The sequence below is a fragment of the Pelophylax lessonae genome, assembly GCF_965119305.1.
Source record: "Pelophylax lessonae genome assembly, chromosome: 6".
Lineage (NCBI taxonomy): Eukaryota > Metazoa > Chordata > Amphibia > Anura > Ranidae > Pelophylax > Pelophylax lessonae.
Genome location: NC_138773.1, coordinates 329,103,195 through 329,130,898, shown reverse-complemented (window position 1 = coordinate 329,130,898; position 27,704 = coordinate 329,103,195). Strand labels below are relative to the sequence as shown.

General features: G+C 49.3%; 1 protein-coding gene and 1 long non-coding RNA gene across 2 annotated transcripts in view; both read left to right on the top strand.

The window, feature by feature from the left end:
• Nucleotides 1–27,704, top strand: part of LOC309558134 — a 437,057-nt gene that overhangs the window by 359,082 nt on the left and 50,271 nt on the right. The window lies entirely within an intron of this gene.
• Nucleotides 311–27,704, top strand: LOC309558917 (glycerol-3-phosphate dehydrogenase 1-like protein). Its single transcript, XM_082262012.1, has 8 exons — nucleotides 311–431; nucleotides 11,873–12,050; nucleotides 14,005–14,145; nucleotides 14,836–14,974; nucleotides 18,073–18,185; nucleotides 24,476–24,709; nucleotides 24,798–24,904; nucleotides 27,514–27,704. Exons 1-8 carry the CDS (start codon nucleotides 391–393, stop codon nucleotides 27,608–27,610), a joined length of 1,050 nt encoding a protein of 349 aa, XP_082118138.1. The 5' UTR covers nucleotides 311–390; the 3' UTR covers nucleotides 27,611–27,704.

The window sequence follows — 27,704 nt, the reverse complement described above, 5'->3', positions numbered from 1 at the left end:
TATATTGGGGTGTTAGTGGGGGGTGGGGGGCACAGTTGGGGTACACAGATATATATATATTGGGGTGTTAGTGGGGGTGGGGGGGCACAGTTGGGGTACACAGATATATATATATTGGGGTGTTAGTGGGGGGTGGGGGGCACACTGATATATATTGGGGTGTTTGTAGGGAATGGGCGGTGTCTCATTCTGTTTTGAACTGCACAGAGAGCTCCGCCCCCAACACTCTGCTGTCCAATCACATCCCAGTATCCGGACTGAGCTGTCACCTGCCGCACCGTCCGAGAGAGGAAGAGAGACACCGATCACCGGGCACAGAGCATCGGGCATATTACCGGGCACAGAGCACTGAGGACACATCACCCGGCGGGTGTGCGGAGAGATCCGGGAATGGCTCCTCTCAGGGTCACCATCATCGGCTCCGGGAATTGGTAAGACCCCAAAATATCACCCTATTTATATCATTACCTACACCCCATATATCACCCCAAAACTATCACCCCTCCCCCCATATATCATCACCCCAATAATATCACCCCTCCCCCATATATCATCACCCTCTACACCCCAAATATCCCCCTCCTGTATTGGGGGGACCTGTCCTGGACACCCCTGGAATAATGAAGTCTTTGGTGGAGTCAGGAAGTGGAGATTTTTATCTTCTTTCCTCTCCCAGAGACACAACAGGAAGTGGGGGGTGGGGGGGGGGGGGGGAGGAGATTTCCTCATGGACCGGTGTCCCCATTGGAAGATTTCTTCTCACTTCCTGTTATGGTGACAACTGTTAAGATTTCCCATCACTTTTTGTCTCAGTGACACCAGGATGCATAGAGGGTGGATCTCCCCAGACAGCAATAAAATCCCAACAGAGGGTCTAATCCCCCCCTCCCCCCACCTAGAACTAAAAAATATACACGTCTGTCTTCTCTATACACTTCCAGGTCCATCTGATTGTACATTGTGGGCGGGGCTCCTGTTTGTTTACTATTATTACTCATATGAACTACCTATAGGTCACCCACCTGCCTGACCCCCACAGGTGATATATGCCCCCCTTCCCAATCCCCGACAACCCCCCCCACAGGTAGGTGATAGAAACCCCCCATTCCCGACAACCCCCCACAGGTAGGTGATAGAAACCCCCCATTCCCTGACAACCCCCCCACAGGTAGGTGATAGAAACCCCCCATTCCCTGACAACCCCCCCACAGGTAGGTGATAGAAACCCCCCATTCCCCGACAACCCCCCCACAGGTAGGTGATAGAAACCCCCCCCATTCCCGACAACCCCCCACAGGTAGGTGATAGAAACCCCCCATTCCCTGACAACCCCCCCACAGGTAGGTGATAGAAACCCCCCCCATTCCCGACAACCCCCCCACAGGTAGGTGATAGAAACCCCCGTCATTCCCCGACAACCCCCCCACAGGTAGGTGATAGAAACCCCCCCATTCCCCGACAACCCCCCCACAGGTAGGTGATAGAAACCCCCCCCCCCATTCCCGACAACCCCCCACAGGTAGGTGATAGAAACCCCCCCATTCCCCGACAACCCCCCCACAGGTAGGTGATAGAAACCCCCCCATTCCCCGACAACCCCCCCACAGGTAGGTGATAGAAACCCCCGTCATTCCCTGACAACGCCCCACAGGTAGGTGATAGAAACCCCCCATTCCCCGACAACCCCCCACAGGTAGGTGATAGAAACCCCCCATTCCCCGACAACCCCCCACAGGTAGGTGATAGAAACCCCCCATTCCCGACAACCCCCCCACAGGTAGGTGATAGAAACCCCCCATTCCCCGACAACCCCCCACAGGTAGGTGATAGAAACCCCCCCATTCCCCAACAACCCCCCTACAGGTAGGTGATAGAAACCCCCCATTCCCTGACAACCCCCCCACAGGTAGGTGATAGAAACCCCCCATTCCCTGACAACCCCCCACAGGTAGGTGATAGAAACCCCCTCATTCCCTGACAACGCCCCACAGGTAGGTGATAGAAACCCCCCCATTCCCCGACAACCCCCCTACAGGTAGGTGATAGAAACCCCCCATTCCCTGACAACCCCCCACAGGTAGGTGATAGAAACCCCCCATTCCCCGACAACCCCCCACAGGTAGGTGATAGAAACCCCCTCATTCCCCGACAACCCCCCACAGGTAGGTGATAGAAACCCCCTCATTCCCTGACAACCCCCCACAGGTAGGTGATAGAAACCCCCCATTCCCTGACAACCCCCCACAGGTAGGTGATAGAAACCCCCCATTCCCCGACAACCCCCCACAGGTAGGTGATAGAAACCCCCTCATTCCCCGACAACCCCCCACAGGTAGGTGATAGAAACCCCCTCATTCCTGACAACCCCCCCACAGGTAGGTGATAGAAACCCCCCCATTCCCTGACAACCCCCCACAGGTAGGTGATAGAAACCCCCCATTCCCCGACAACCCCCCACAGGTAGGTGATAGAAACCCCCTCATTCCCCGACAACCCCCCACAGGTAGGTGATACATACCTCCCGAATTCCTGACAACCCCCCCACAGGTAGGTGATACATACCTCCCGAATTCCTGACAACCCCCCCACAGGTAGGTGATAGAAACCCCCCCATTCCCCGACAACCCCCCACATACACTAGGCCTGGGCCTTCTTTTTTGGGGGCCCCAATTTAAGCACCCCTCCCCCCTTCATTGCTTTAGTGAACATGAGCTGATAACATAGAGGAGACCTCAGAGTGGGGGAGAGAATCGCACTGAGGAGAGCGCTAAGCGCCACTTTCACCAGTTTGGTTAGAAGATTTATCAATCATAACATGGCGGTAAGACGCACTGCGACTGATCGGGGTTAGTAAGGGGTTAAATCTGAGGCTTAAATTTTACCTTCTCTGACTCCTCCTTCCCCTAAGGGTGGGGCGGTTTTGCTGCGATAAATCGTGCCCAAAACCGCAAAGCTTATCGCCCAGAAGAAGCCGCGCCTCCTTCTTGGGCAACAAGCTTCGTAGGTTACGATATAATCGCAGCGAATCCGCACCGTGTTTTAGGTGGAATTGAAAATGAATGGCACCCGAACACACGTTTTGGTTTTGCAGTGCGATTCGAGATCGCGGGCCAAAACGCCAAATCTGAACGAAGCCTTACACGGTTGTCACGCGTTTTGATGTGCGTCTGCTTGTCGCATTTGGGGTGTCATTGACAATGAAAGGCACCACAAGTGCAACACACATTTTTCCATGCGGTTTGTGAATATACGCAAAAGTGGAGCGATTTCTAGCGCAACTCCAAGGTCGCACGGTTTTGATGCAGCTTTAGGTGTGACTTTGATCCGACTTCACACTGAATGGTTTTAAGTTGCGCCAAAGTAGAACCGATACATTTACAACATTATATTAAAAAAGAATAGCGCACACATGCAAAAGAAATGACTCAAATATGAAGACAATCCATAAATAAAAATGGGGGTTTAGTCCCACCATATGGCCATAGCGTGCTCAAGCCCACCACTGCGTCAAAGTACCCCATTATCAGTGGGTCCTACACTATCCATAGAAAAGGGGTGAATCCAACCTCTCTAACCCTTGGAGACAACACTCCTTGCTGGGAGAGATGTGCTAATGCACTACATGGGACTCCTCCTGTATCTACTTGATAGTGGACACCAATAGAGTACAGGTGTGTGTGTGGGGGATGGGGTGCTCAACCTCATAAGTCTGGTCAGACCGAATACATAATAAACAAGCAAAAAATTGGGGGAGCAAACCCTGAACATGTATATCTAAAGCCGGTGCAGCTATGGACCAAGCAACATGTATATTAAAAAAGAATAGCGCACACATGCAAAAGAAATGACTATTAAATATGAAGACAATCCATAAATAAAAATGGGGGTTTGGTCCCACCATATGGCCATATCATGCTCAAGCCCACCACTGCGTCAAAGTACCCCATTATCAGGGGTCCTACACTATCCTTTTCAACATTGCTGCAACTTTAAGTTGTGCCAATATGAACGGGTGCCAGTGAAAACAATGGCTGAGTCTTGTCATGTCCAAAGTCACATGACAAGTGTGAACGCAGCCTTGGAATGTTGGTGTCTTCATTCAGGTGTGGGGAGATGAGTGTATTATGTAAACAATGTAACAATAATATTTATACAATGTATTCATCAATGAAGATCTGCTGTCTGAGCCAATCACAGCACCGAGCAGGACCCAGCTGTCATAGTGGGGGTGCTGTCATAGTGGAGGGGGGATGCTGTCATAGTGGGGGGAGATGCTGTCATAGTAAGGGGGGATGCTGTCATAGTGGGGGTGCTGTCATAGTGGGGGGGGGGGGATGCTGTCATAGTGGGGGGAGATGCTGTCATAGTAAGGGGGGATGCTGTCATAGTGGGGGTGCTGTCATAGTGGGGGGGGATGCTGTCATAGTAAGGGGGGGTGCTGTCATAGTGAGGGGGGGGTGCTGTCATAGTGAGGGGGGATGCTGTCATAGTGGGGGGGGGATGCTGTCATAGTGGGGGGGATGCTGTCATAGTGGGGGGGGATGCTGTCATAGTGGGGGGGGTGCTGTCATAGTGGGGGGGGTGCTGTCATAGTGGGGGGGGATGCTGTCATAGTGAGGGGGGATGCTGTCATAGTGAGGGGGGGATGCTGTCATAGTGAGGGGGGGATGTTGTCATAGTGAGGGGGGATGCTGTCATAGTGAGGGGGGATGCTGTCATAGTGGGGGGGATGCTGTCATAGTGGGGGGGATGCTGTCATAGTGGGGGGGGGATGCTGTCATAGTGGGGGGATGCTGTCATAGTCGGGGGATGCTGTCATAGTGGGGGGGGGGGTGCTGTCATAGTGAGGGGGGGGATGCTGTCATAGTGAGGGGGGGGTGCTGTCATAGTGAGGGGGGGGATGCTGTCATAGTGAGGGGGGGGATGCTGTCATAGTGGAGGGGGATGCTGTCATAGTGGGGGGGGGGGATGCCCCAATGAGCTTTACCCAGTGACTGGAAGGAATGTGTACGCATCGTCAGCTGTCTATGGAGGGGCACACAATGCGGTAACCCAGGAGGGGCAGCTGCCCTGGGTGCCGTTGTATCAAGTGAGATGGTGAGGGGGGGCACCACAAGGAGATGGGGGGAGGAGATTTGTGTTGAGGAGGGGAATTTGGGGGGGGGTAGGAATGGTTTTAGAAGGGGAAATTTGGAGGGTGTGCTAGGAGTGGTGATTTGGGGGAGATTTGTGTTGGGAAGGGGATACGGGAAGAGGATTTGCGCTATGAGGGGGAATTTGGGGGATTTGTGCTATAAAAGTATTATGGTAGAGGGGAAACTTTTTTTTTTTTTTTGGGGGGGGGGGGGGTAGATTTGTGCTAGTAGGGTTGATTGGTAGGGCATGTGTGCTGGAAGAGGGGGGTTTGGAGTGAGGATAGAAGATTTGTGCTAGCAGGGGGAATTTTTGAAGATTTGTGCTAGTAGGAATGATGGGGGGGGGGGGTATTTGTGCTAGGAGGGGGGGAGGGGAATTTGTGTTGGAGGGTGAGAATTTGGAGTAAGGATTTGTGCTAGGTGCGCAAATTGGGTGTGTGTGCTAGGAGTGGTGATTTGGGGGGGGGAGATTTGTGTTGGGAGGGGGGGGAGAGAATTTGCTTTAGAGGGGGGGGGGGATTTGTGCTATAAAAGTAGTATGATAGAGGAGAAATTTGGAGTATGGAGTGAGGATTTGTGCTAGGAGGGAAAAACAAATCCGTGATTGGGGCTGGGGGGGGGGGGGTGATTTGTCCTGGGGGCATACGTGGAGATAGCAGATTTGAGCTAGTGAGGGGGATTTCAGCAGAGGGGGCAGATTTGTACTGGGAGGAGGGGGAATTTATGCTCGGAGGTGAGCATGCAGGGATTTGGGGGGTTTGTGCTATAAAAGTCATATGGTAGAGGGTAAATATATTTTTTGGGGGGGGGGGCGTTGTGCTAGTAGGGATGATTGGGGGGGGGGGGTTATGTGTGCTGGAAGAGGGGGGTTTGGAGTGAGGATAGAGGATTTGCGCTAGGAGGGGGAATTTTTTTTGGGGGGGGGGGGGTAGGAGGATTTGTGCTGGGGGCATATGGGGGGAGAGAGGATTTGAGCTTGGGGGAGGGGCAAAGATTTGTGCTGGGAGAGGGATTCACCCCCCCGGAGTCAATACTTTGTAGAACCGCCTTTCCCTGCAATTACAGCTGGGAGTCTTTTTGGGGATGTCTCTACCAGCTTAGCACCTCTAGAGAGGACATTTCTGCCCATTCTTCTCTGCAGAATATCTCATCTCTGTCAGATTGGATGGAGAGCGTCTGTGAACAGCAATTTTCAAGTCTTGCCACAGATTCTCAATGTGATTTAGGTCTGGACTGTGACTGGGCCATTCTAACACATGAATATGCTTTGATGTAAACCATTCCATTGTAGCTCTGGCTGGATGTTTCGGATCGTTGTCCTGCTGGAAGGAGAACCTCCGCCCCAGTCTCAGGTCTTTTCTTCTAAGATTGTCCTGTATTTGGCTCCATCCATCTTCCCATCAACTCTGACCAGCTTCCCTGTCCCTGCTGAAGAAAAGCATCCCCACACCATGATGCTGCCACCACCATGTTTCACAGTGGGGATGGTGTGTTCAGGGTGATGAGCAGTGTTAGTTTTCCCCCACACATAGCGTTTTACTTTTAGGCCCAAAAAGTAGAATTTTGGTCTCATCTGAGCAGAGCTCCTCCCCCCACATGTTTGCTCCTCCCCCACATGGCTTCTCCCAAACTGCAAACAGGACTTCTTATGTCTTTCTTCCACCAATGGCTTTCTTCTTCTCACTCTTCCATAAAGGGCAGATTTGTGGAGCGCACGACTAATAGTTGTCCTGTGGACAGATTCTCCCACCTGAGCTGTGGATCTCTGCTGCTCCTCCAGAGTTCCCATGGGCCTCTTGGCTGCTTCTCTGATGAATGCTCTCCTTGCCCGGAGAGTCAGTTTAGGTGGACGGCCATGTCTTGGTAGGGGCCCGGCCGGTCAGTTTAGGAGGACGGCCATGTCTTGGTAGGGGCCCGGCTGGTCAGTTTAGATGGACGGCCATGTCTTGGTAGAGGCCCGGCTGGTCAGTTTAGATGGACGGCCATGTCTTGGTAGGGGCCCGGCCGGTCAGTTTAGGAGGACGGCCATGTCTTGGTAGGGGCCCGGCTGGTCAGTTTAGGTGGACGGCCATGTCTTGGTAGGGGCCCGGCCGGTCAGTTTAGGTGGACAGCCATGTCTTGGTAGAGGCCCGGCTGGTCAGTTTAGATGGACGGCCATGTCTTGGTAGGGGTCTGGCTGGTCAGTTTAGGAGGACGGCCATGTCTTGGTAGGGGCCCGGCTGGTCAGTTTAGGTGGACGGCCATGTCTTGGTATGGGCCGGCCGGTCAGTTTAGGTGGACGGCCATGTCTTGGTAGGGGCCCGGACGGTCAGTTTAGGTGGACGGCCATGTCTTGGTAGGGGCCCGGCCGGTCAGTTTAGGTGGACAGCCATGTCTTGGTAGAGGCCCGGCTGGTCAGTTTAGATGGACGGCCATGTCTTGGTAGGGGCCTGGCTAGTCAGTTTAGGAGGACGGCCATGTCTTGGTAGGGGCCCGGACGGTCAGTTTAGGTGGACGGCCATGTCTTGGTAGGGGCCCAGCCGGTCAGTTTAGGTGGACGGCCATGTCTTGGTAGGGTTGCCCGGCCGGTCAGTTTAGGTGGACGGCCATGTCTAGGTAGGGTTGCAGTTGTGCCATACTCTTTCCATTTTCCCATGATGGATTGAGCAGAGCTCCGTGAGATGGTCAAAGCTTGGGATATTATTTTATAACCTAACCCTGCTTTACACTTCTCCACAACTTTATCCCTGACCTGTCTGCTGTGTTCCTTGGCCTTCATGATGCTGTTTGTTCACTAAGGTTCTCTAACAAACCTCTGAGGGCTTCACAGAACAGCTGTATTTATACTGAGATTACATGACACACAGGGGGACTCTATTTACTGATAGGGATGGGCTCTGTGTTTGAGTCGAAGCTCAGCTGTTTGTGTGTTCGCTGAACAAGTGGGGCGCTTCATGGGAAGTTCACCCCGCCGATGAGCGCCCCCATAATGCACTGCGCTGATGCAGTGCATTTGATTGCTGATGATTGGCCAAAGCATGCACCTGACCTGTAGGCTTTGGCCAATCACAGCACAATGTTCTGTCAGAGCCATGATTGGCCAAAGGCTGGTAATTCAAAAAGCTGTTATACCAAATCAAAACAAAAATGAAAAGAAATGAATAAAAAATAAATAAATAATTAAATAATAATAATAATAATAATATAAAATAAATAATAATAATATAAAATAAATAAATAATAAATGAATAATAATAATAATATAAAATAAACAAATAAATAATTCAATAATAATAATAATAATAATATAAAATAAATAATAAATGAATAATAATATAAAATAAACAAATAAATAATTAAATAATAATAATAATATAAAATAAATACATGAATAATAAATAAATAATAAATAAACAATAAATTAATAATAAATAATAAATAAATAAAAAAATATATAAAAATAAAAGTAACGCAGTGGCGAATCGCAAAATATGGCCTGGTCATTAAGGGGGTAAATCTTCCGGTCCAGAAGTGGTTAATAGAGTTCATATGTTCACTAGAACTTTTCCCCTGTTAGAAGGGAAACTGGGGGGAGGGGGGGAGGGGAGGGGTGTTCCATCCATCACTGTTTACTAATTAGGTGACTTCTGAAGGCGATTGGTTCCTCTAGATTTTAGTTAGGGGTATCAGAGTAAAGGGGGGTGAATACAAATGCAGCCACACTTTTCACAGATTTATTTGTATCATTTATCATTTTCCTTCCACTTCACAATTATGGCCACTTTGTGTCGGTCTATCACATAAAATCCCAATAAAATACATTTTTGGTTGTAACATGAGAAAATGTGGGCGCTTTCCAGGGGTGTGAATATTTTTACAAGGCTCTGTATATATTGTTTTATATTATTTTTGTATAGAAGGGGGCCCCTTCTGCTAGGGGGCCCAGGGCAGTTGTCCCTTTTGCCCCCTTATAAATCCCGCCGGGAAGCATCCCAAGGCACAGAGGACAAAGTGCCCCCCCCCCCATGGGCTGTGAGCTACCCCAGCAGTATAGGTTGCAGGTTCTGCCCTTTTTGCACTCCCCCTCCTGCTCAGGGCAGCTGCCTCCTCTGTCCTGGTATTGCATACAATGGTGATGCAGGTGGCGCCCCCTCTCTGCCCACACACTGAACAGCAGATGGCGGTATGGTGGACAGGATGCGGCTGTGTGCAGTCAGCACCGTTCAGCAGATCCCTCGTCTGTTCAGGGAAGGGGTTTGTGATTTTTAGTTGGCGTTCTTCCCAGGCAGAGCCGAGACGCTCATCTCCGGGGATGAGAAATCATCTGATAAACACAATGTACCAAGAGAGGAAATCAAATGTATAAAGAATCCGACACCGTCCCTTCCCTGACATCACAACACAGCCAGGATCATCACCAGGGAACATATGGGGGTGTCTCCGAAATCAGCCAATCAGGTGCCACCTTTATTGTCTGGTCATATAAAAATGACAGCTGGGATCTGATTTGTTGCTGTGAGAAACTCCACCCAGAAAGGAATACAAAAACGCAATGGGAGGGGCTTGTCATACTTCTCCTTTCAATGAAAGAAAACCTGTCACTGCCGAGCCAAAAAATGCACGTTGCCTGGCTGTCACAGTCAGTTCCGGTCACCCAGAGCCCAGGATGAACATACCAAATTACCCTCCCCCCCCCCCAGATGTATGAGAATTATGTAGCAGCCAAACATGCCAAAATCCACCCCCCCCCCCCCCAAAAAAAAAAAAAAAACAGCACAAATCTGCATGCTCACCTCCAAGTATAACTCCCCCCCCCCCCCAGTACAAATCTGCCCCTCTGCTGAAATCCCCCCCCCCCCCCAGGCTCAAGTCTTCTATCTCTGCATATGCCCCCAGCACAAATCCCCCCTCCCCCCCAAAAAATGAGCACTAATCTGCATGCTCACCTCCAAGCATAAATCCCTCCCCCTCCCAGTATAAATGTGCCCCTCTGCTAAACCCCTCCCCCCCCAGCTCAAATCTTCTATGTACACATATGCCCCCCCCACACACACACACACAAATCCCCCCCCCCCCCTCACAGATTTGTTTTTCCCTCCTAGCACAAATCCTCACTCTGTACTCCAAAATTCCCCTTTGCCATATTACTTTTATAGCACAAACCCCCCAAATCCCCCCTTCTAGAACAAATTCTCTTCCCCATCCCCCCCTCCCAACACAAATCCCCCCAAATCACCACTTTTAGCACCCCCCCCAATGTGCCCTCATAGCACAAATCCTTTCTCCTAACTCCAAATCCTCCCCCTCCAACACAAATTCCCCTCCCCCCCATCCTAGCACAAATCACCCCACACATTTCCCTTCCTAACACAAATACTCCCCAATCATCCCAACTAGTGAAAATCTTCACAAATTCCCCCTCCTAGCTCAAATCCTCTCTCCTCACTCCAAATCCCCTCTTCAAGCACACATACCCCCCCCCCCCTCCCCAATCATCCCTACTAGCCAGAGTTGTATAAAGTACTCGGAACCCATACTTGAGTAGAAGTGGAAGCGCTCGATCAAAAAGTGACTTGAGTAGAAGTACTAAAGTATTCAACATTTTTTGTACTTAACCACTTAAGCCCCGGAAGATTTTACCCCCATTCCGACCAGGGTTTTTTTTGTGATTCGGCACTGCGTGACTTTAACGGACAATTGCGCGGTTGTGCTTCACTGTACCTAAACGAATTTGGCGTCCTTTTTTTCCCACAAACAGAGCTTTCTTTTGGTGGTATTTGATCACCTGTGCGATTTTTTACTTTTTGCGCTATAAACAAAAAAAGAGCGAAAATTTTGAAAAAAATAACAATATTTTTCACATTTTTTTATATGAAATTCCCCAAAAAAATGTAAAAATCAAAATTTTTTAACATTTTCGGCCAATTTGTTTTCTGCTACATATGTTTGGTAAAATAAATCGCAAAAAGCGTATTTTGATTGGTTTGCGCAAAAGTTATTGCGTTTACTAACTAAGGGAAAGATTTCTGTTATTTTTGTTGTTTTTTTTTTTAATGCGTAATGGCGGCGATCTGCGATTTTTTTTTTTTTTTTTTTTTTTTTTTTTTTTTTACGGTACTGCGACATTGCGGCGGACAGATCGGACCCTTGACTGACATTTTTGACACTTTTGGGGTTACCAGTGACATTTCTACAGTAATCAATGCTATACATATGCACTGTTACTGTAAAATTACACTGGCAGTGAAGGGGTTAACTTTTTTTGAGAGGGAGGGGCTATGTGTGTCCCTAGGGGCGTGATTCTAACTGTGATTGGCTGTGGCTTGAGCTGTAGGAACAGCGATCAACGGTCCTACATAGTAGAACCGCATGATCACCATTCTTACACAGGGCAGAATGACAGGCGGCTTGTTTACATCAGCCGCCTGCCTTTCTCCCTCTGCACCGACGATCGCCGAGTGACCGGCAGACATCGGGTCCGCCGGTCACACGCGCGGGGGGGGGCCCGTGACACAGACAGTACTGAAGCCAGAGGGTCAGCCAGAAATCTTCCATTTTTAGAACGCTCATGAAAAGCCGCTACAGGCAGCTGGAAGGTGTAGACTGTAGAGGAATAAAATGGCTCACACACATGTACCCACAATGCACCGCAGCCCAGGGTTGGGGGTTGTCCCTGTCAGCGGGAAGGTGGGGGGAGGGGTGATGATTAAAGCGGAATTTCCCTCTAATTGCCCCAGTTGGGGTTCTCTGCATTCCAGGGGATCGGCCATCTCTATCATCATCGGCAACAACACCAAAAGGTCCAACCGCTTCCACCCGCTGGTCAACATGTGGGTGTTCGAGGAGCTCCTCAACGGGCGCAAATTATCAGAGATCATCAACCAGGAGCACGAGAACGTCAAATACCTCCCCGGCCACCGGCTGCCCCGCAATGTGGTAAGAGCGCCCCCCAGTGTGCTGCCCCGCAATGTGGTAAGAGCGCCCCCCAGTGTGCTGCCCCGCAATGTGGTAAGAGCGCCCCCCAGTGTGCTGCCCCGCAATGTGGTAAGAGCGCCCCCCCCGGTGTGCTGCCCCGCAATGTGGTAAGAGCGCCCCCCCCCGGTGTGCTGCCCCGCAATGTGGCAAGAGCGCCCCCCCCGTGTGCTGCCCCGCAATGTGGTAAGAGCGCCCCCCCCCGGTGTGCTGCCCAGAAACGGGTGAGAGCGCCCCCGGGTGTACTGGGGAAAATCCCAACCCCCCCAAAAATAAATAAATTGAGCACTAATCTGCATGCTTACCCCCATGTATAAATTCCCCCTCCTCCCAGTACAAATTCCTCCTCCCAGCATAAATCTTTGCCCCTCCCCCCCATCTCCCTCCCAGTTTCGAATCCTCTCTCTCTCTCCCCAAATCCCCCCCCCCCGAAAAAAAAATCACCCCTCCAAGCAAAAATCCTCTACCCTTTAAATTTTCCCCCTGAGCACAAATCTAATCCCTCCCACTCTAAACCCCCCCCAATCCCCCCTCCTAGCACAAATCCCCCTCTCCGGTTTTCCCCCTCCTAGCACAAATATCCCCCCATAATCCCTAATACAGACCCCCCCCCCCCCAAAAAGTCATCCGTTCTAGCACAAATACCCCTATTCCAACCCCCATGCCCAATTTGCCCTCCTAGCACAAATCCCCCCCCCCCCATTTTCCCCTGCTAGAACAAATACCCCCCCCCCATTTTCCCCTCCTAGTACAAATAACCCCCCAAAATCATCCATACTAGCACAACCCCCCCAGTAAAAAAAATTTCCCTCCTAGCACAAATTCACCCCCCCCCTCTACCATATGATTCTTTCTAGCACACACCCCTAAACCCCCCCTCCTAGAACAAATCCCCCCCACTCCAACCCCACCTCCCAACCATCCTTCTAACACAAATTCCCCCATTTCCCCCTTACTAGCCAATTTCCCCTTTCCTGTTTTTTCCCCTCCTAGCACAAATTCCACCCACTCCAACCCCCCTCCCCAATCCGCCCTCCTAGCACAAATACCCCCCAATTATCCCTATTAGCAAAGATCCCCCCCTCCAAAAAAAAGTCACCCGTCCCAGCACAAATTCCCCTTCTCCACCCCCTCCCAATCCGCCCTCCTAGCACAACCCCCCCCCCCCCCCCAATTTTCCCCTTCTAGCACAACCCCCCCCCCCCCCCCCCCCGAATCCTCCCTTCTATCACAAATCCTGTGCCTAGGCACTCCTGTTCTGTATCCTAATAGCTGTATATCTGCACTGTGAGATCTAAGCAGGACCACTGATAAGGCAGCACAGCCGGTCCTCCTGAACTGGGCCCGGCCCCATCAGTTTAAAAGAGGGACTCAGGCACTTGCTGAGCAGAAGGGCCGGCTGTTCTGCCTTATTGGAGACACCGATCCTCTTCTACCTTCCCCCGCAGCACTGCTGGCTTTCTCCCTCCAGCTGGAATGCGGGGGGATGGGTCCTAGTATGTGTGCCCCCACCCCCCTGCTGTCTGGGCCCCCCCTGTGTGCCCTCCCTCCCCCTCGCAGTGCTGCGGCTTCCCTTCTCTCCTCTTCCGCCGGAAGCTGCAGGCACACAGTTTGGTTTCAGGATGGAGGTGTGTCTTATTTACCGACTCCTCCCTTTCCTGAATGAACACAGTGAGGGATCAGTACCGAGGAGTGGGCGTTCCTAGACAGGTGCATTTACATATAGACCACCCTAGGTAACGCCCACATGTGATGCTGAACCTCCATGATTGAAAGAACTGACATCCAATGAATTAAAGGGGGCGGGGCCAGGCTGGGGGAGGAGCTACAATGACAGGTTCTATGTGTTTTACTCCATTGCAGTGATGACATCACACTGATCTCTTGCTGTGTATTCTCTTCTTCATGGCGGCTGCAGGTGGCGATGCCGGAGTTGGTGGATGCGGTATCCGGGGCGGATATCTTGGTGTTTGTGGTGCCCCATCAGTTCATCGGCAGAATCTGCGACCAGCTGGCCGGACACCTGAAATGTGGAGCGTACGCCATCTCTCTGATTAAGGTGACCATGAATTCCCCCCCTCCCCCCATGTTTGCACACATGACCCCCAATATCGGTGAGCCTACCCGACTATAATATGATGTCAGTGCCGGACACATCTCACATACGCGGGGTCCAGGTATAAAACGTTTGTGCTGCCCATGTGACAAACATTCGTACAACCAGAATGAAAATTACTGTATTGTGTCTAATATGTGGAGTTCCTACATTGTCAGCCCCACCTGGGGGCCATAATGTGAGTTTTTTTTTCTAGAAAACTTTAGCCTGAAATAATAATGCATTATGGCCCCTAGTTGGCCCCCCACCTCCATCCTTCTCTCATGGATGTATATTGTATGTCCACACCCTCAACTGACTGGCCTATCAGAAGCACAGGGCTGAAAATTTCCATATAGGGGCCCTCACATGGGATGGTGGTAGAGGATGAGGTGGGGCTGTTTGTGAAGTTCATTCAGGTACACAGAATGGGGTGGCAGTAGGGACCCCTATAACAAAGATGCCCTTAGGCAGGGGCCCGGTGTGTCTAATATGAGGTCTTCTCCCCCTCTGCAGGGAGTGGATCAGGGGCCCAACGGACTGTGCAGTTCATTCAGGTACACAGAATGGGGTGGCAGTAGGGACCCCTATAACAAAGATGCCCTTAGGCAGGGGCCCGGTGTGTCTAATATGAGGTCTTCTCCCCCTCTGCAGGGAGTGGATGAGGGGTCCAACGGACTGAAGCTGATCTCCGATGTGATCCGGGAGAAGCTCGGTATAGAGGTCAGCGTTCTGATGGGGGCCAACATCGCCAGCGAGGTGGCTGAGGAGAAGTTCTGTGAGACCACCATTGGTAAGGCAGTGATGGAAATGAGCGATGTCTGCGATCAATGATTGATGATCAGTCTACGATCAATGATCAGTCTGCTATTGATGATCAGTCTGCGATTGATGATCAGTCAGCGAACGATGATCAGTCTGTGATTGATGATCAGTCTGCATTCGATGATCAGTCTGCAATCAATGATCAGTCTGTGATCGATGATCAGTTTGCAATTTATGATCAGTCTGCGATCGATGATCAGTCTGCAATTGATGATCAATCTGTGATCGATGCTCAGTCTGTATTTGATGATCAGTCTGCCCATTATTGCCCACCAGTGCCGCCTATCAGTGCCCATTAGTGCCGATCAGTGCCGCCCATCAGTGCCCACCAGTGCTGCCTATCAGTGCCCGTCAGTGCCACCTATCAGTGCCCGTCAGTGCCGCCTATCAGTGCCCATCAATGCCGCCTATCAGTGCCCAGCAGTGTCGCCTATCAGTGCCCACCAATGCTGCATATCAGTGCTACCTATCAGTGCCACATATCAGTGCCTATCAGTGCCGCCTATCAGTGCCACCCCATCATTGCCTCCTCATCAGTGCCTGTCAGTGCAGTCTCATCAGTGCAGGAAAAAACTTATTTATTTACAAAATTGTATAACATAAACAAAAAAAGGTTTTTTTTTTTTCAAACTTTTCTGTCTTTTTTTATTTGTTTAGCAAAAAGTAAAAATCGCACAGGTGATCAAATACCACCAAAAGAAAGCTCTGTTTGTGGGGGGAAAATTATATAAATTTGGTGTAAGTACAGTGTTGCATGACCGCGCAATTGTCATTCAAAATGCAACAGCGCTAAAAGGGGAAAATTGGCCTGGGCAGGAAGGGAGGGAAGTGCCCTGTATTAAAGTGGTTAATGTCTAAACCGCTGGCAACAAAAGTGAGTACACCCCTAAGTGACAATGTCCAAATTGGGCCCAATTCGCCATTTTCCCTCCCCCGGTGTCATGTGACTCGTTAGTGTTACAAGGTCTCAGGTGTGAATGGGGAGCAGGTGTGTTACATTTGGTGTTATCGCTCTCACTCTCTCATACTGGTCACTGGAAGTTCAACATGGCACCTCATGGCAAAGAACTCTCTGAGGATCTAAAATAAAGAATTGTTGCTCTACATAAAGATGGCCACCAGTGATGGGGAACCTTGGCACCCCAGATGTTTTGGAACTACATTTCCCATGATGCTCCACTACACTGCAGAATGCAAGAGCATCATGGGAAATGTAGTTCCAAAACATCTGGGGTGCCAAGGTTCCCCATCACTGGCCTAGGCTATAAGAAGATTGCCAAGATCCTGAAACTGAGCTGCAGCACGGTGGCCAAGACCATACAGCGGTTTACCAGGACAGGTTTCACTCAGAACAGGCCTCACCATGGTCCACCAAAGAAGTTGAGTGCCGTGCTCAGCGTCATATCCAGAGGTTGTCTTTGGGAAATAGACGTATGAGTGCTGCCAGTCAGAGGTTGAAGGGGTGGGTGAGGGGTCAGCCTGTCAGTGCTCAGACCATACGCTGCACACTGCATCAAATTGGTCTGCGTGGCTGTCATCCCAGAAGGAAGCCTCTTCTAAAGATGATGCAGAAGAAATCCCGCAAACAGTTTGCTGAAGACAAGCAGACTAAGGACATGGATTACTGGAACCATCTCCTGTGCTCTGATGAGACCAAGATAAACTTATTTGGTGTCAGATGGTGTCAGGCGTGTGTGGGGGCAACCAGGTGAGGAGTACAAAGACAAGTGTGTCTTCCTACAGTCAGGCATGGTGGTGGGAGTGTCATGGTCTGGGGCTGCATGAGTGCTGCCGGCACTGGGGAGCTACAGTTCATTGAGGGAACCATGAATGCCAACATGTACTGTGACATACTGAAGCAGAGCATGATCCCCTCCCTTCAGAGACTGGGGGGCAGGGCAGTATTCCAACATAACGACCCCAAACACCTCCAAGATGACCACTGCCTTGCTAAAGAAGCTGAGGGTAAAGGTGATGGACTGGCCAAGCATGTCTCCAGACCTAAACCCTATTGAGCATCTGTGGGGGATCCTCAAACAGAAGGTGGAGGAGGGGAAGGTCTCTAACATCCACCAGCTCTGTGATGTCATCATGGGGGAGGGGAAGAGAACTCCAGTGACAACCTGTGAAGCTCTGGTGAACTCCATGCCCAGGAGGGTTAAGGCAGTGCTGGAAAATAATGGCGGCCACACAAATTATTGACACTTTGGGCCCAATTTGGACATTGTCACTTAGGGGTGTACAGACTTTTGTTGCCAGCGGTTTAGACATTAATGGCTGTGTGTTGAGTTATTTTGAGGGGACAGTAAATTTACACTGTTATACAAGCTGTACACTCACTACTTTACATTGCTTTCCTCCAATGATCAGACTTGTACTGGCACGGCACCCCCTTTTCTGCACAGCCATTCACTGGGAAGTTCAGGACTTGTACTGGCACCCCCCCCTTTTTTTGCACAGCTATTCACTGAGAATTTCAGGACTTGTACTGGCACCCCCCCCCCTTTCTGCACAGCTATTCACTGGGAAATGCAGGACTTGTGCTGGTGACCCCCCCCCCCTTTTCTGCACAGCTATTCACTGAGAATTTCAGGACTTGTACTGGCACCCCCCCCCCCTTTCTGCACAGCTATTCACTGGGAAATTCAGGCCTTGTACTGGCACCCCCCCTTTTCTGCACAGCCATTCACTGGGAAGTTCAGTGTACTGCTGTTTCTCCTTCCCCAGCTGTCTGTTCTCAGCTGCATAAGGAGCTTAGCGGGAATGTGATCACTTATAAAACAGGAAAAAAGGTATTTATGTTTTTTTACATCTATACATAAAAATTTTGAAGGGGTTGTTTTACAAGGTGAGGGGGGGGGGGTCACATAGACTTTGAACTGTAGAGAGTCTTCTCTGCACATTGCTGGATGTGGGCAGAGGAGAGAAAACAAGGGAAGTGTTATCACAGATTGTGGATGTTGATGCTCGGTGCCTCCCTCTGATCCCCCCCCACCCCAGTGCCATCATACAGCCCGGGTAGTCGGAGAGTGCTGACACCCCCCCCTCCCCCCCATGTCTCTGCAGGGTCTAAGAATCCACAACACGGACAGATCTTTAAAGAACTGATGCAGACGCCAAACTTCCGGATCACGGTGGTGGAAGACTGCGACACGGTGGAGATCTGCGGAGCCCTGAAGGTGAAACTCCTCCCACAATCTGTCTACTCCGCCTAGTCTATGTTGTCACCTTTAATATGTGTCACCCCAAAATCTTCTTTTTTTTTGTTGTATTAAATGGCGTGGGGGAAGGTCAGAGCCCCTGTCAGGTGTTTATTGCTATCCAGGACACAGAGATAGAAAGTGACGGCTTCTCCCCCTCCCCCGCTCTACTAAAGAAAAACATTGTGACTTTTGTTGTTACACTTCCTCCCTCACTTCCTGTTTGTCAATGTTGTCAGCAGAACAGGAAGTGAGGAAAGTGGGGCGGACAGAGCCCTTGATAGGAGTAAGAATAAGACTGAGGTTCTTATCCTTCTCCACCCCTCCCCCCCCCCCATCCAAACCAAAGAAAAACAGAACTTTAAGGCCCCTTTAACACTTGTGTGACCTTAACCCCTTCCCGACCGCCCGCCGCAGCTATACTGCGGCAGGGCGGCCCTCCTGCGCAAACTGATGTAGGTATAGGTCGGTCGCCAGCGGCGCGCTCCCACCCCCACTCGGCAGCAGGGCAGGCGGCTCTGATTGCCGCCTGACACCCGCGATCCCCGCTGAGAGAGAAGGACGGTCGGATGTTGTAAACACAGCTGACCGTTCTTCTCTCTGGAATGATCAGAGAGCTCCTTCTATATAGGATCACAGGTCTCTATGGTCATTTCACAAGCCACGCCCCCTCACAGTTAGAATCACTCCTCTAGGCTCACATTTAACCCCTTGATCACCCACAGTGTTAACCCCTTCTCTGCCAGTGTCATTATTACAGTGACAGTGCATATTTTTAGCACTGATTACTGTAGTAATGTCACTGGTACCTCCAAAAGTGTCAAAAATGTCAGTTAGGGGTCCGATCTGTCCGCCGCAATGTCGCTGATCGCCGCCATTACTAGTAAAAAAAAAGAAGAAAGCAATAAAAATGACAAAAATATTTCCCTTAGTTTGTAGATGCGATAACTTTTCAAAATCAATCAAGATACACTTATATGTATATATATGTAGCAGAAAACAAATTGGCCTAAAATGATGAATAAATAGATTTTAAATGTTTTTTCTGGGAATGTTATATAGCAGAAAGTAAAAAAATATATATATATTTTTTTACAGAATTGTCACAGTTTTTTTGTTTATAGCGCAAAAAAATAAAAATCGCAAGGGTGATAAAATACCACCAAAAGAAATCTCTGTTTGTGGGAAAAAAAAGGACATCAATTTTATTTGGGTACAGCGTCGCACTGATTACTGTAGTAATGTCACTGGTCCCCCCAAAAGTGTCAAAAATGTTAGTTAGGGGTCCGATCTGTCCGCCGCAATGTCACAGTCCCGCTAAAAATCGCAGATCGCCGCCATTACTAGTAAAAAAAAAAAAACAATAAAAATGACAAATCTTTCCCGTAGTTAGTAAACGCAATAACTTTTGCGCAAACCAATCAAAATACGCTTATTGTGATTTTTTTTTTTACCAAACATATGTAGCAGAAAATTGGCCTAAAATGTTAAATAATTTTGATTTTTACATTTTTTTATTGGGAATATTTTACAGCAGAATGTGAAAAATATTGTTTTTTTTTTTTAGAATTGACGCTCGTTTTTTGTTTATAGCGCTAAGAAATAAAAATCACACAGGTGATCAAATACCACCAAAAGAAAGCTCTGTTTGTGGGAAAAAAGGACATCAATTTTATTTGGGTACAGCGTCGCACGACCGTTAAAGTAACGCAGTGCCGAATCGCAAATTAGGGCCTGGTCATTAATGCCCCATACACACGTGCAGATTATCTGAAGACTTTTGTCTGCAGACTTACCTTTTCTATGTAGTGCAAGGGCCTGCCGGATTGCATACAAATTGAAAGTGTTTAGGTTTGACCTCATATTATATGGTTTTGGTAAGTCTACAGACAAAAGTCTGCAGATAATCTGCACGTGTGTATGGGGCATAAGGGGGAAAATCTTCTGGTCCAGAAGTGGTTAAACATGCGTGATTTTACTGCAATTTTGCTGCGATTTTTACTGGACGTGAAGCAATGCTGTGTCTATGGACCTCAAAACATATTAAAATCGGGCCAAAGTAGTGCAAGGACTACTTTTGCGACTTGAAGTCGCACAGATATGAACGGCACTCACTGGAAATCATGGAGTGTGACTTGTCATGTGACTTTGCAGTCCCAAATCGCAGGACAAGTCGCACAAGTGTGAAAGGGGCCTAAAGCTGAAGTTTAACCACTTCTGGACTGGAATATTTTTACCCCCCCTTAATGACCAGGTTATTTTTTGTGATTCGGCACTGCGTTACTTTAACTGACAATTGCGCGGTCATGCTGTACAGAAATAAAATTGATGTCCATTTTTTCCACCAAATAGAGCTTTCTTTTGGTGGTATCTGTGATTTTTATTTTTTTATTTTTTGCGCTATAAATAAAAAAAGAGCGACAATTCTGAAAAAAAAAAAAATAAACAATATTTTTTACTTTCTGCTATAAAACATTCCCAATAAAAAAAGGAAAAAAATCAAATTTTTTCATCAATTTGTTTTCTGCTACATATTTTTGGTAAAAAAAATCCCAATAAGTGTATATTGATTGGTTCGCGCAAAAGTTATCGCGTCTATAAACTATGGGATATTTTTTTAGAATTTTTTTTTTTTTACTAGTAATGGCGGCGATCTGCGATTTTTAGCTGGACTGCGACATTGCGGCAGACAAATCGGACCCCTAACTGACACTTTTTTGGGGAGCAGTGACACCAATGCAGTGATCAGTGCTAAAAACATGCACTGTCAGTGTATTAATGGCAGGGAAGGGGTTAACCCAGGGGCGATCAAAGGGTTAAATGTGCTCCTAGGGAGTGCTTGCTAACTGTGTGGGGGAGGTGCTTTGACTGGGGGAAGACAGAGATCCGGGTTCCTGAGTAGCAGAAACACAAGATCTCCATCTTCCCCCCTGTCAGAACGGCGATCTGCCTTGTTTATATAGACCGCCGTTCTGTGTCTCTCGGGAATGATCGCGGTTGGCCGGTGGACATCCGGTCCCCCTGTAGCCAATCAGCGCGTGATGGCGCCTCTGGCAGTGCACATGCGCCCCCTGGAGCCCCTACACAAAACGATGTACAGGTAGGTGATTACGCGCTGGTGAGGCAAATTGCTGCAGTAAAAGTACGTTAGGCAGTCAACAAGTGGTTAATCTGGTTATATTTTGTCTTCCCTGCCCCCCCCCCACCACCATTAACATTTTTTTATTTAGCCTTTCCATTTTATTACATACCTGATATGTCATCACTGGGTTTCTATGCTTCTCTATGAAATGCAAGCAGATCATGGCTGGTGGGAGGAGCTGGCTGGGGGCTTCTTCATCATAGCGCCCCGCCTCAGTACTTTTCTCCAAAGAGCCTTCAAACATGATGCAAGCAGCAGCCTGGCTCTTGGGTTTAGTTATAAAAATTGATGGGTGGGTGACAATCTGGAGGAGTGGGCATTCCTACTCCGGCTGTATTTACATAGGTAACGCCCACATGCAGGACCGGCCAACAAGGGTGTACCACCAGGCCTCCTCCACAAGGGGGGCCCAAACGCCAGGAGGATCGGTGCCACAGGGCAGGAGGAAAATTGCAGAACTGTGTCTGTCTCTCTCCCTCCAGCAGCTGAAAGCTGGTTTCTCCCCCTCTCCCTCCCACCAGATTTCAGCTGCTGGAGGGAGAGACACAAACACAGTTACGTAATTGTCCTCCTGCCCCGCTGCATGGATCCCCCTCTGTTTGTTGCCTACAGCTGATTCCCCTTATGTGCCCGACCCCTCCCTGGTTCCCCCTGTGTACCCGGCCCCTCCCTGATTCCCCCTATGTGCCCGGCCCCTCCCTGGTTCCCCCTGTTTGCCCTGACCCTCCCTGGTTCCCCCTGTGAGCCCTGCCCCTCCCTGATTCCCCCTATGTGCCCGGCCCCTCTCTGGTTCCCCCTCTGTGCCAGGCCCCTCTCTGGTTCCCCCTCTGTGCCAGGCCCCTCTCTGGTTCCCCCTGTGTGCCCGGGCCCTCCCTGGTTCCCCCTGTGTACCCGACCCCTCCCTGATTCCCCCTGTGTGCCCGGCCCTCCATTGTTCCCCCTGTGTGCCAGGCCCCTCCCTGGTTCCCCCTCTGTGCCAGGCCCCTCCCTGGTTCCCCCTCTGTGCCAGGCCCCTCCCTGGTTCCCCCTCTGTGCCAGGCCCCTCCCTGGTTCCCCCTCTGTGCCAGGCCCCTCCCTGGTTCCCCCTCTGTGCCAGGCCCCTCCCTGGTTCCCCCTGTGTGCCTAAGCCCTCCCTGGTTTCTCCTGTGTGCCCTGCCCCTCCCTGGTTCCCCCTGTGTGCCAGGCCCCTCTCTGGTTCCCCCTCTGTGCCCGGCCCCTCCCTGGTTTCTCCTGTGTGCCCGGCCCCTCCATTGATCCCCCTGTGTGCCCTCCGTTGTTCCCCTGCAGCACCGTCGGCTTCCCTCTCCCGCCGGCTGCTGCGGATACACAGGGGGATGGAGAGCGAAAGACGGGGCCAGTAAATATGTTATTCATTGGCCCCTTCCCTTTCTGATTCGGACACAGTGAGCGATCGGTACGGATCACTCCTGCGTTCATTCAGAACTGAAGCAGAATAAACTGTGTTTATGAATGAAAAGGAGCCTCTGTCTCCTGTTCATTCATCTTCAGTGCAGCTGAGGCTGCTGGGAAAAGAATGGAAGAATCGGTGTCCTCAATTCCTTTATGTATCTCAAAGGAGAGATGTCAGGGGTCTGTTTAGATATCTCACCAAACCCCCCACCCCCCCCCCCCCCACAACAGTGTTGTAAAAAAAAAAAAAAAAACAATGTAAAGAATAATTAAAAAAAAAGAAATGTAAAACATAACAAATTGTAAAAATAATTTAAAAAATTCACACGGATTCTCTGGTCCATGCAGAGTGAATGAGCAGTTTGCTGGAGCCGCCTGTTACTTTGAGGATGCAGCAGCTGTATGAACACAGCCGCAGGTTCTAATTTGATAAGTTTGCAAGAGCGGGCGAGTGGCCCGAATGCACACGGTCTGTGTTTGGGGGCTGTACATCTGCACCCACACGCCTGTCAAATTAGGACCTGAGGCTGTGTTCATACAGCTGCTGCCTCCCCATAGAGAAACATAGGCTGCCTGCACACAGCTTCAGCCACATTCAAAAACAAACACTGATTCAGATTTTACAGGGCACATCACCCATGTGAATGGGCCCAGGAGAATGAGCCCCCGACGAGCCCCCAGGGAACGAGCCCCTAGAAAACAAACCCCCAGAGAACGAGCCCCCGACAAGCCCCCAGAAAACGAGCCCCCAGAGAACGAGCCCCCAGAGAACGAGCCCCCAGAGAAGGAGCCCCTAGAGAACGAGCCCCCGGAGAACGAGCTCCCAGAGAAGGAGCCCCTAGAGAAGGAGCCCCAGAGAGGGAGCCCCCAGAGAGGGAGCCCCCAGAGAGGGAGCCCCCAGAGAAGGAGCCCCCAGAGAAGGAGCCCCCAGAGAAGGAGCCCCCAGAGAATAAACCCCCAGAGAACGAGCCCCCAGAGAACGAGCCCCCAGAGAATGAGCCCCCAGACCTCATTTACACATGTTTGTGTCCACTAATAATGATTTTTGAGTATTTTCAGTGAAAATATTATTTTGACATTCGGGGATGGGGGGGGCAGCCCTGTCAGGTAGGCTGTATGGGGCCCCATGATTTCTAACGGCAGCCCTGCCCAAATGTGATGGGGAACCTCCATGACTGTGGAGAACTGTAAGCCAATGAATGAAAGGGGCGGGCGGGGCCAGGGGCAGTCAGGCTGGGGAGGAAAAGACTTAGATCAGAGATATGCAAACTGTGGCTCTCCAGCTGTTGCAGAACTACAAGTCCCATCATGCCTCTGAGTGTCATGTATGTGGCTATTAGAGTCTTGCAATGCCTCATGGGACTTGTAGTTCTGCAACATCTGGAGGGCCACAGTTTGCAAATCCCTGGCTTAGATGATGCCGGACGTCCTCCAGCCAGGAAATGGGGCGGGGCTCTGACTTGCTGCAGCTTCTAACGCACATTGTGAGAACCTCACAGTATGCAGTGAAATCAGAGGAAGCCGTTCCAGTCCAGGGGGAGGAGCTGTTACACCTGTGCCAGACTGAAGGGGGAGGATTTAAATCCTTATTATGAGTGATAATGAGTGGCTAAAAACGTGATTGGATTAGATATGATTGGCTGTAAAAGGTGTGTACTACATGACAGTGTATGTCGGTGTTCTGGCAGATGACGGTATATATTGTCTCTCCTGTCAGAATATAGTCGCAGTGGGCGCTGGATTTTGTGACGGTCTGGATTGTGGCGATAACACGAAGGCCGCTGTGATCCGCCTCGGTCTGATGGAAATGGTGACGTTCGCTCGTCTCTTCTGCACCGGCGCCGTCTCCACCAACACCTTCCTGGAGAGCTGCGGCGTCGCCGATCTCATCACCACCTGTTATGGCGGGAGGAACCGCAGAGTGGCCGAAGCATTTGTCAGGTCCGGTAAAGTGAGTGGCGAGATCTCGGAGCGGGTTTTCCTGGATATGGATTGTCTGTGGCGTCAGCGGCGTAACGCGGCTTCTCTTCTCATTTCAGTCCATCGAGGAGCTGGAGAGAGAAATGCTGAATGGACAGAAGGTCCAAGGCCCGCCCGCCTCCGCCGACGTGTACAACATCCTCACACAGAAGGGAGTGCTGGAAAAGTAAGAAAGAGAATCAACTGATTTGTACCATCTGTGTTGTCTGTTCACTGAGATCCTTAAAGTGACGTTCTACAGGAAGGCGGCCATTGCTGACCACTGAGGAGTGCCGCCTGCAGTACTTCTACCCCCCCACCCAGAACAAAGATACCGATCAGGAGGTCTTAGTACACTCTGATCTTTTATAAACAGTGAGATAGAGAGATACAAAGTAACATTGTTTATAAACATTGCTCAGATGGGAGATAGAGAGATACAAAGTAACATTGTTTATAAACATTGCTCAGACGGGAGATAGAGAGATACAAAGTAACATTGTTTATAAACATTGCTCAGACGGGAGATAGAGAGATACAAAGTAACATTGTTTATAAACATTGCTCAGACGGGAGATAGAGAGATACAAAGTAACATTGTTCATAAACATTGCTCAGATACAAAGTAACATTGTTTATAAATATTGATCAGACGGGAGATAGAGAGATACAAAGTAACATTGTTTATAAATATTGATCAGACAGGAGATAGAGAGATACAAAGTAACATTGTTTATAAACATTGATCAGACAGGCGTTAGAGAGATACAAAGTAACATTGTTCATAAACATTGCTCAGATACAAAGTAACATTGTTTATAAATATTGATCAGACGGGAGATAGAGAGATACAAAGTAACATTGTTTATAAATATTGATCAGACAGGAGATAGAGAGATACAAAGTAACATTGTTTATAAACATTGCTCAGACGGGAGATAGAGAGATACAAAGTAACATTGTTCATAAACATTGCTCAGATACAAAGTAACATTGTTTATAAATATTGATCAGACGGGAGATAGAGAGATACAAAGTAACATTGTTTATAAATATTGATCAGACAGGAGATAGAGAGATACAAAGTAACATTGTTTATAAACATTGATCAGACAGGCGTTAGAGAGATACAAAGTAACATTGTTTATAAACATTGATCAGACAGGAGATAAAGAGAGATACAAAGTAACATTGTTTATAAACATTGCTCAGACAGGAGATAGAGAGATACAAAGTAACATTGTTTATAAATATTGATAAGACAGGAGATAGAGAGATGCAAAGTAACATTGTTTATAAACATTGATCAGACAGGAGATAGAGAGATACAAAGTAACATTGTTTATAAATATTGATCAGGCGGGAGATAGAGAGATACAAAGTAACATTGTTTATAAACATTGAAATACACAAAGAAATCCTGGCGCTGGAAACTGTATGATCAGAGAACCCAAAACCTGTGGTGTCAAGCTAAATGGGATGGATGGCCATATGTGAAGTGCCAGTTGTTCCATGTCAGGGGCGCAGCTGTCCCATGCTCAGATCCAGCTGAGAAAAGTACGAAAACACAACAAATGGATGGGATTGTGAGCGCTCCCCAAAACAATTGCAGATGGGCACAGGAGTCACAGATGAAATATCACAATGAATGGTCACAAATGATAAGTGTCACGCACCAACAGCAGTCATGTCCAGGAAATGGGGGGATGATGGTGGGATGAAGATTGAACGCCACAAGGGGGGTTAAAAGTAATATGTTTCGGGACAAGCCCTTCATCAGATCTCTCGGGTCTGATGAAGGGCTTGTCCCGAAACATGTAATCTCCATTACTTTTACCCCCCTTGTGGCGTTCAATCTTCATCCCCCCATTTCCTGGACATGACTGCTGTTGGTGCGTGATACATCAAGCACAGTGGGGCTGCCTTCACCATCTGCCTTGCAGCCAGGAACGGACTCTCGTGAGCTGACCGCCACCTGCCGATGACGTCATCCGTCGGTGCCGCTCGGGACAGCTGAGGTGAGGAGACGCCGGCTTGTTGCGGTCTTGCGGCTGGTTCGTTCTACAGGGAGTTGTGCCTCTCCCCATCACCCCCAGGCCACGGATCTCCCTCTCCGCCACTCCTCATGTGCGGTCGCTCCCTGGGCTTCTCCACCATCTGAGAGGCTTGTGAGATGTTTCCATCTGCTTCCCTGACTTCCACCACAGGTACTGCCTCACTTCTTGGATGTATCCTGCTCAACAGCATTTATACCAGTTTTAATAAATGAGACACTTATCATTTGTGACCATTCATTGTGATATTTCATCTGTGACTCCTGTGCCCACCTGCAATTGTTTTGGGGAGCGCTTACAATCCCATCCATTTGTTGTGTTTTTATAAACATTGATCAGACAGGAGATAGAGAGATACAAAGTAACATTGTTTATAAACATCGGTCAGACAGGAGATAGAGAGATACAAAGTAACATTGTTTATAAACATCGATCAGACAGGAAATAGAGAGATACAAAGTAACAAACATTGAGTTCCACCCTTCCAGGAAATCCCACCAAAGTACCCCCCTTTGTTCAAATGCTTACAGAGGAGGTACTTCCAATGCAAGCCTGATTTTATCTTTCAGCTGGAGTATAATCAGGACAGATTTCGGGAAATTATAGTGAGATAATAGAGAATGATTTTGTAACATTGGAAGGAATATATAGGAGAACGATCTGTTGTAGTTCTGTCACTCTGTATGGTCAGCAGTGAAACGCTCGATGACACTCATCTATGACATCATCTCCCTGTCTGCAGGTTCCCCCTGTTTGTGGCCATCTATCGCATCTGCTATGAAAAACGCCCTGCCCAGGAATTCATCTCCTGTCTGCAGAACCATCCGGAGCATTACTAGAGCACGGCATTCTGGGTACAGCCTGGGATGGAACCATTATACGCACAAAGGGTTCTGGGTAATGCCTGGAATACAGGCACAAAGGATCCTGGGT

Bases quoted from the DNA above. Each gene is read 5' to 3' on its own strand.
- LOC309558917 (XM_082262012.1), top strand. From the start codon at position 391: ATGGCTCCTCTCAGGGTCACCATCATCGGCTCCGGGAATTG. The intron at 14,975-18,072 runs GTAAGGCAGTGA...ATGTCTCTGCAG, and splicing joins GTTCTGTGAGACCACCATTG to GGTCTAAGAATCCACAACAC. The intron at 24,710-24,797 runs GTGAGTGGCGAG...TTCTCATTTCAG, and splicing joins CATTTGTCAGGTCCGGTAAA to TCCATCGAGGAGCTGGAGAG.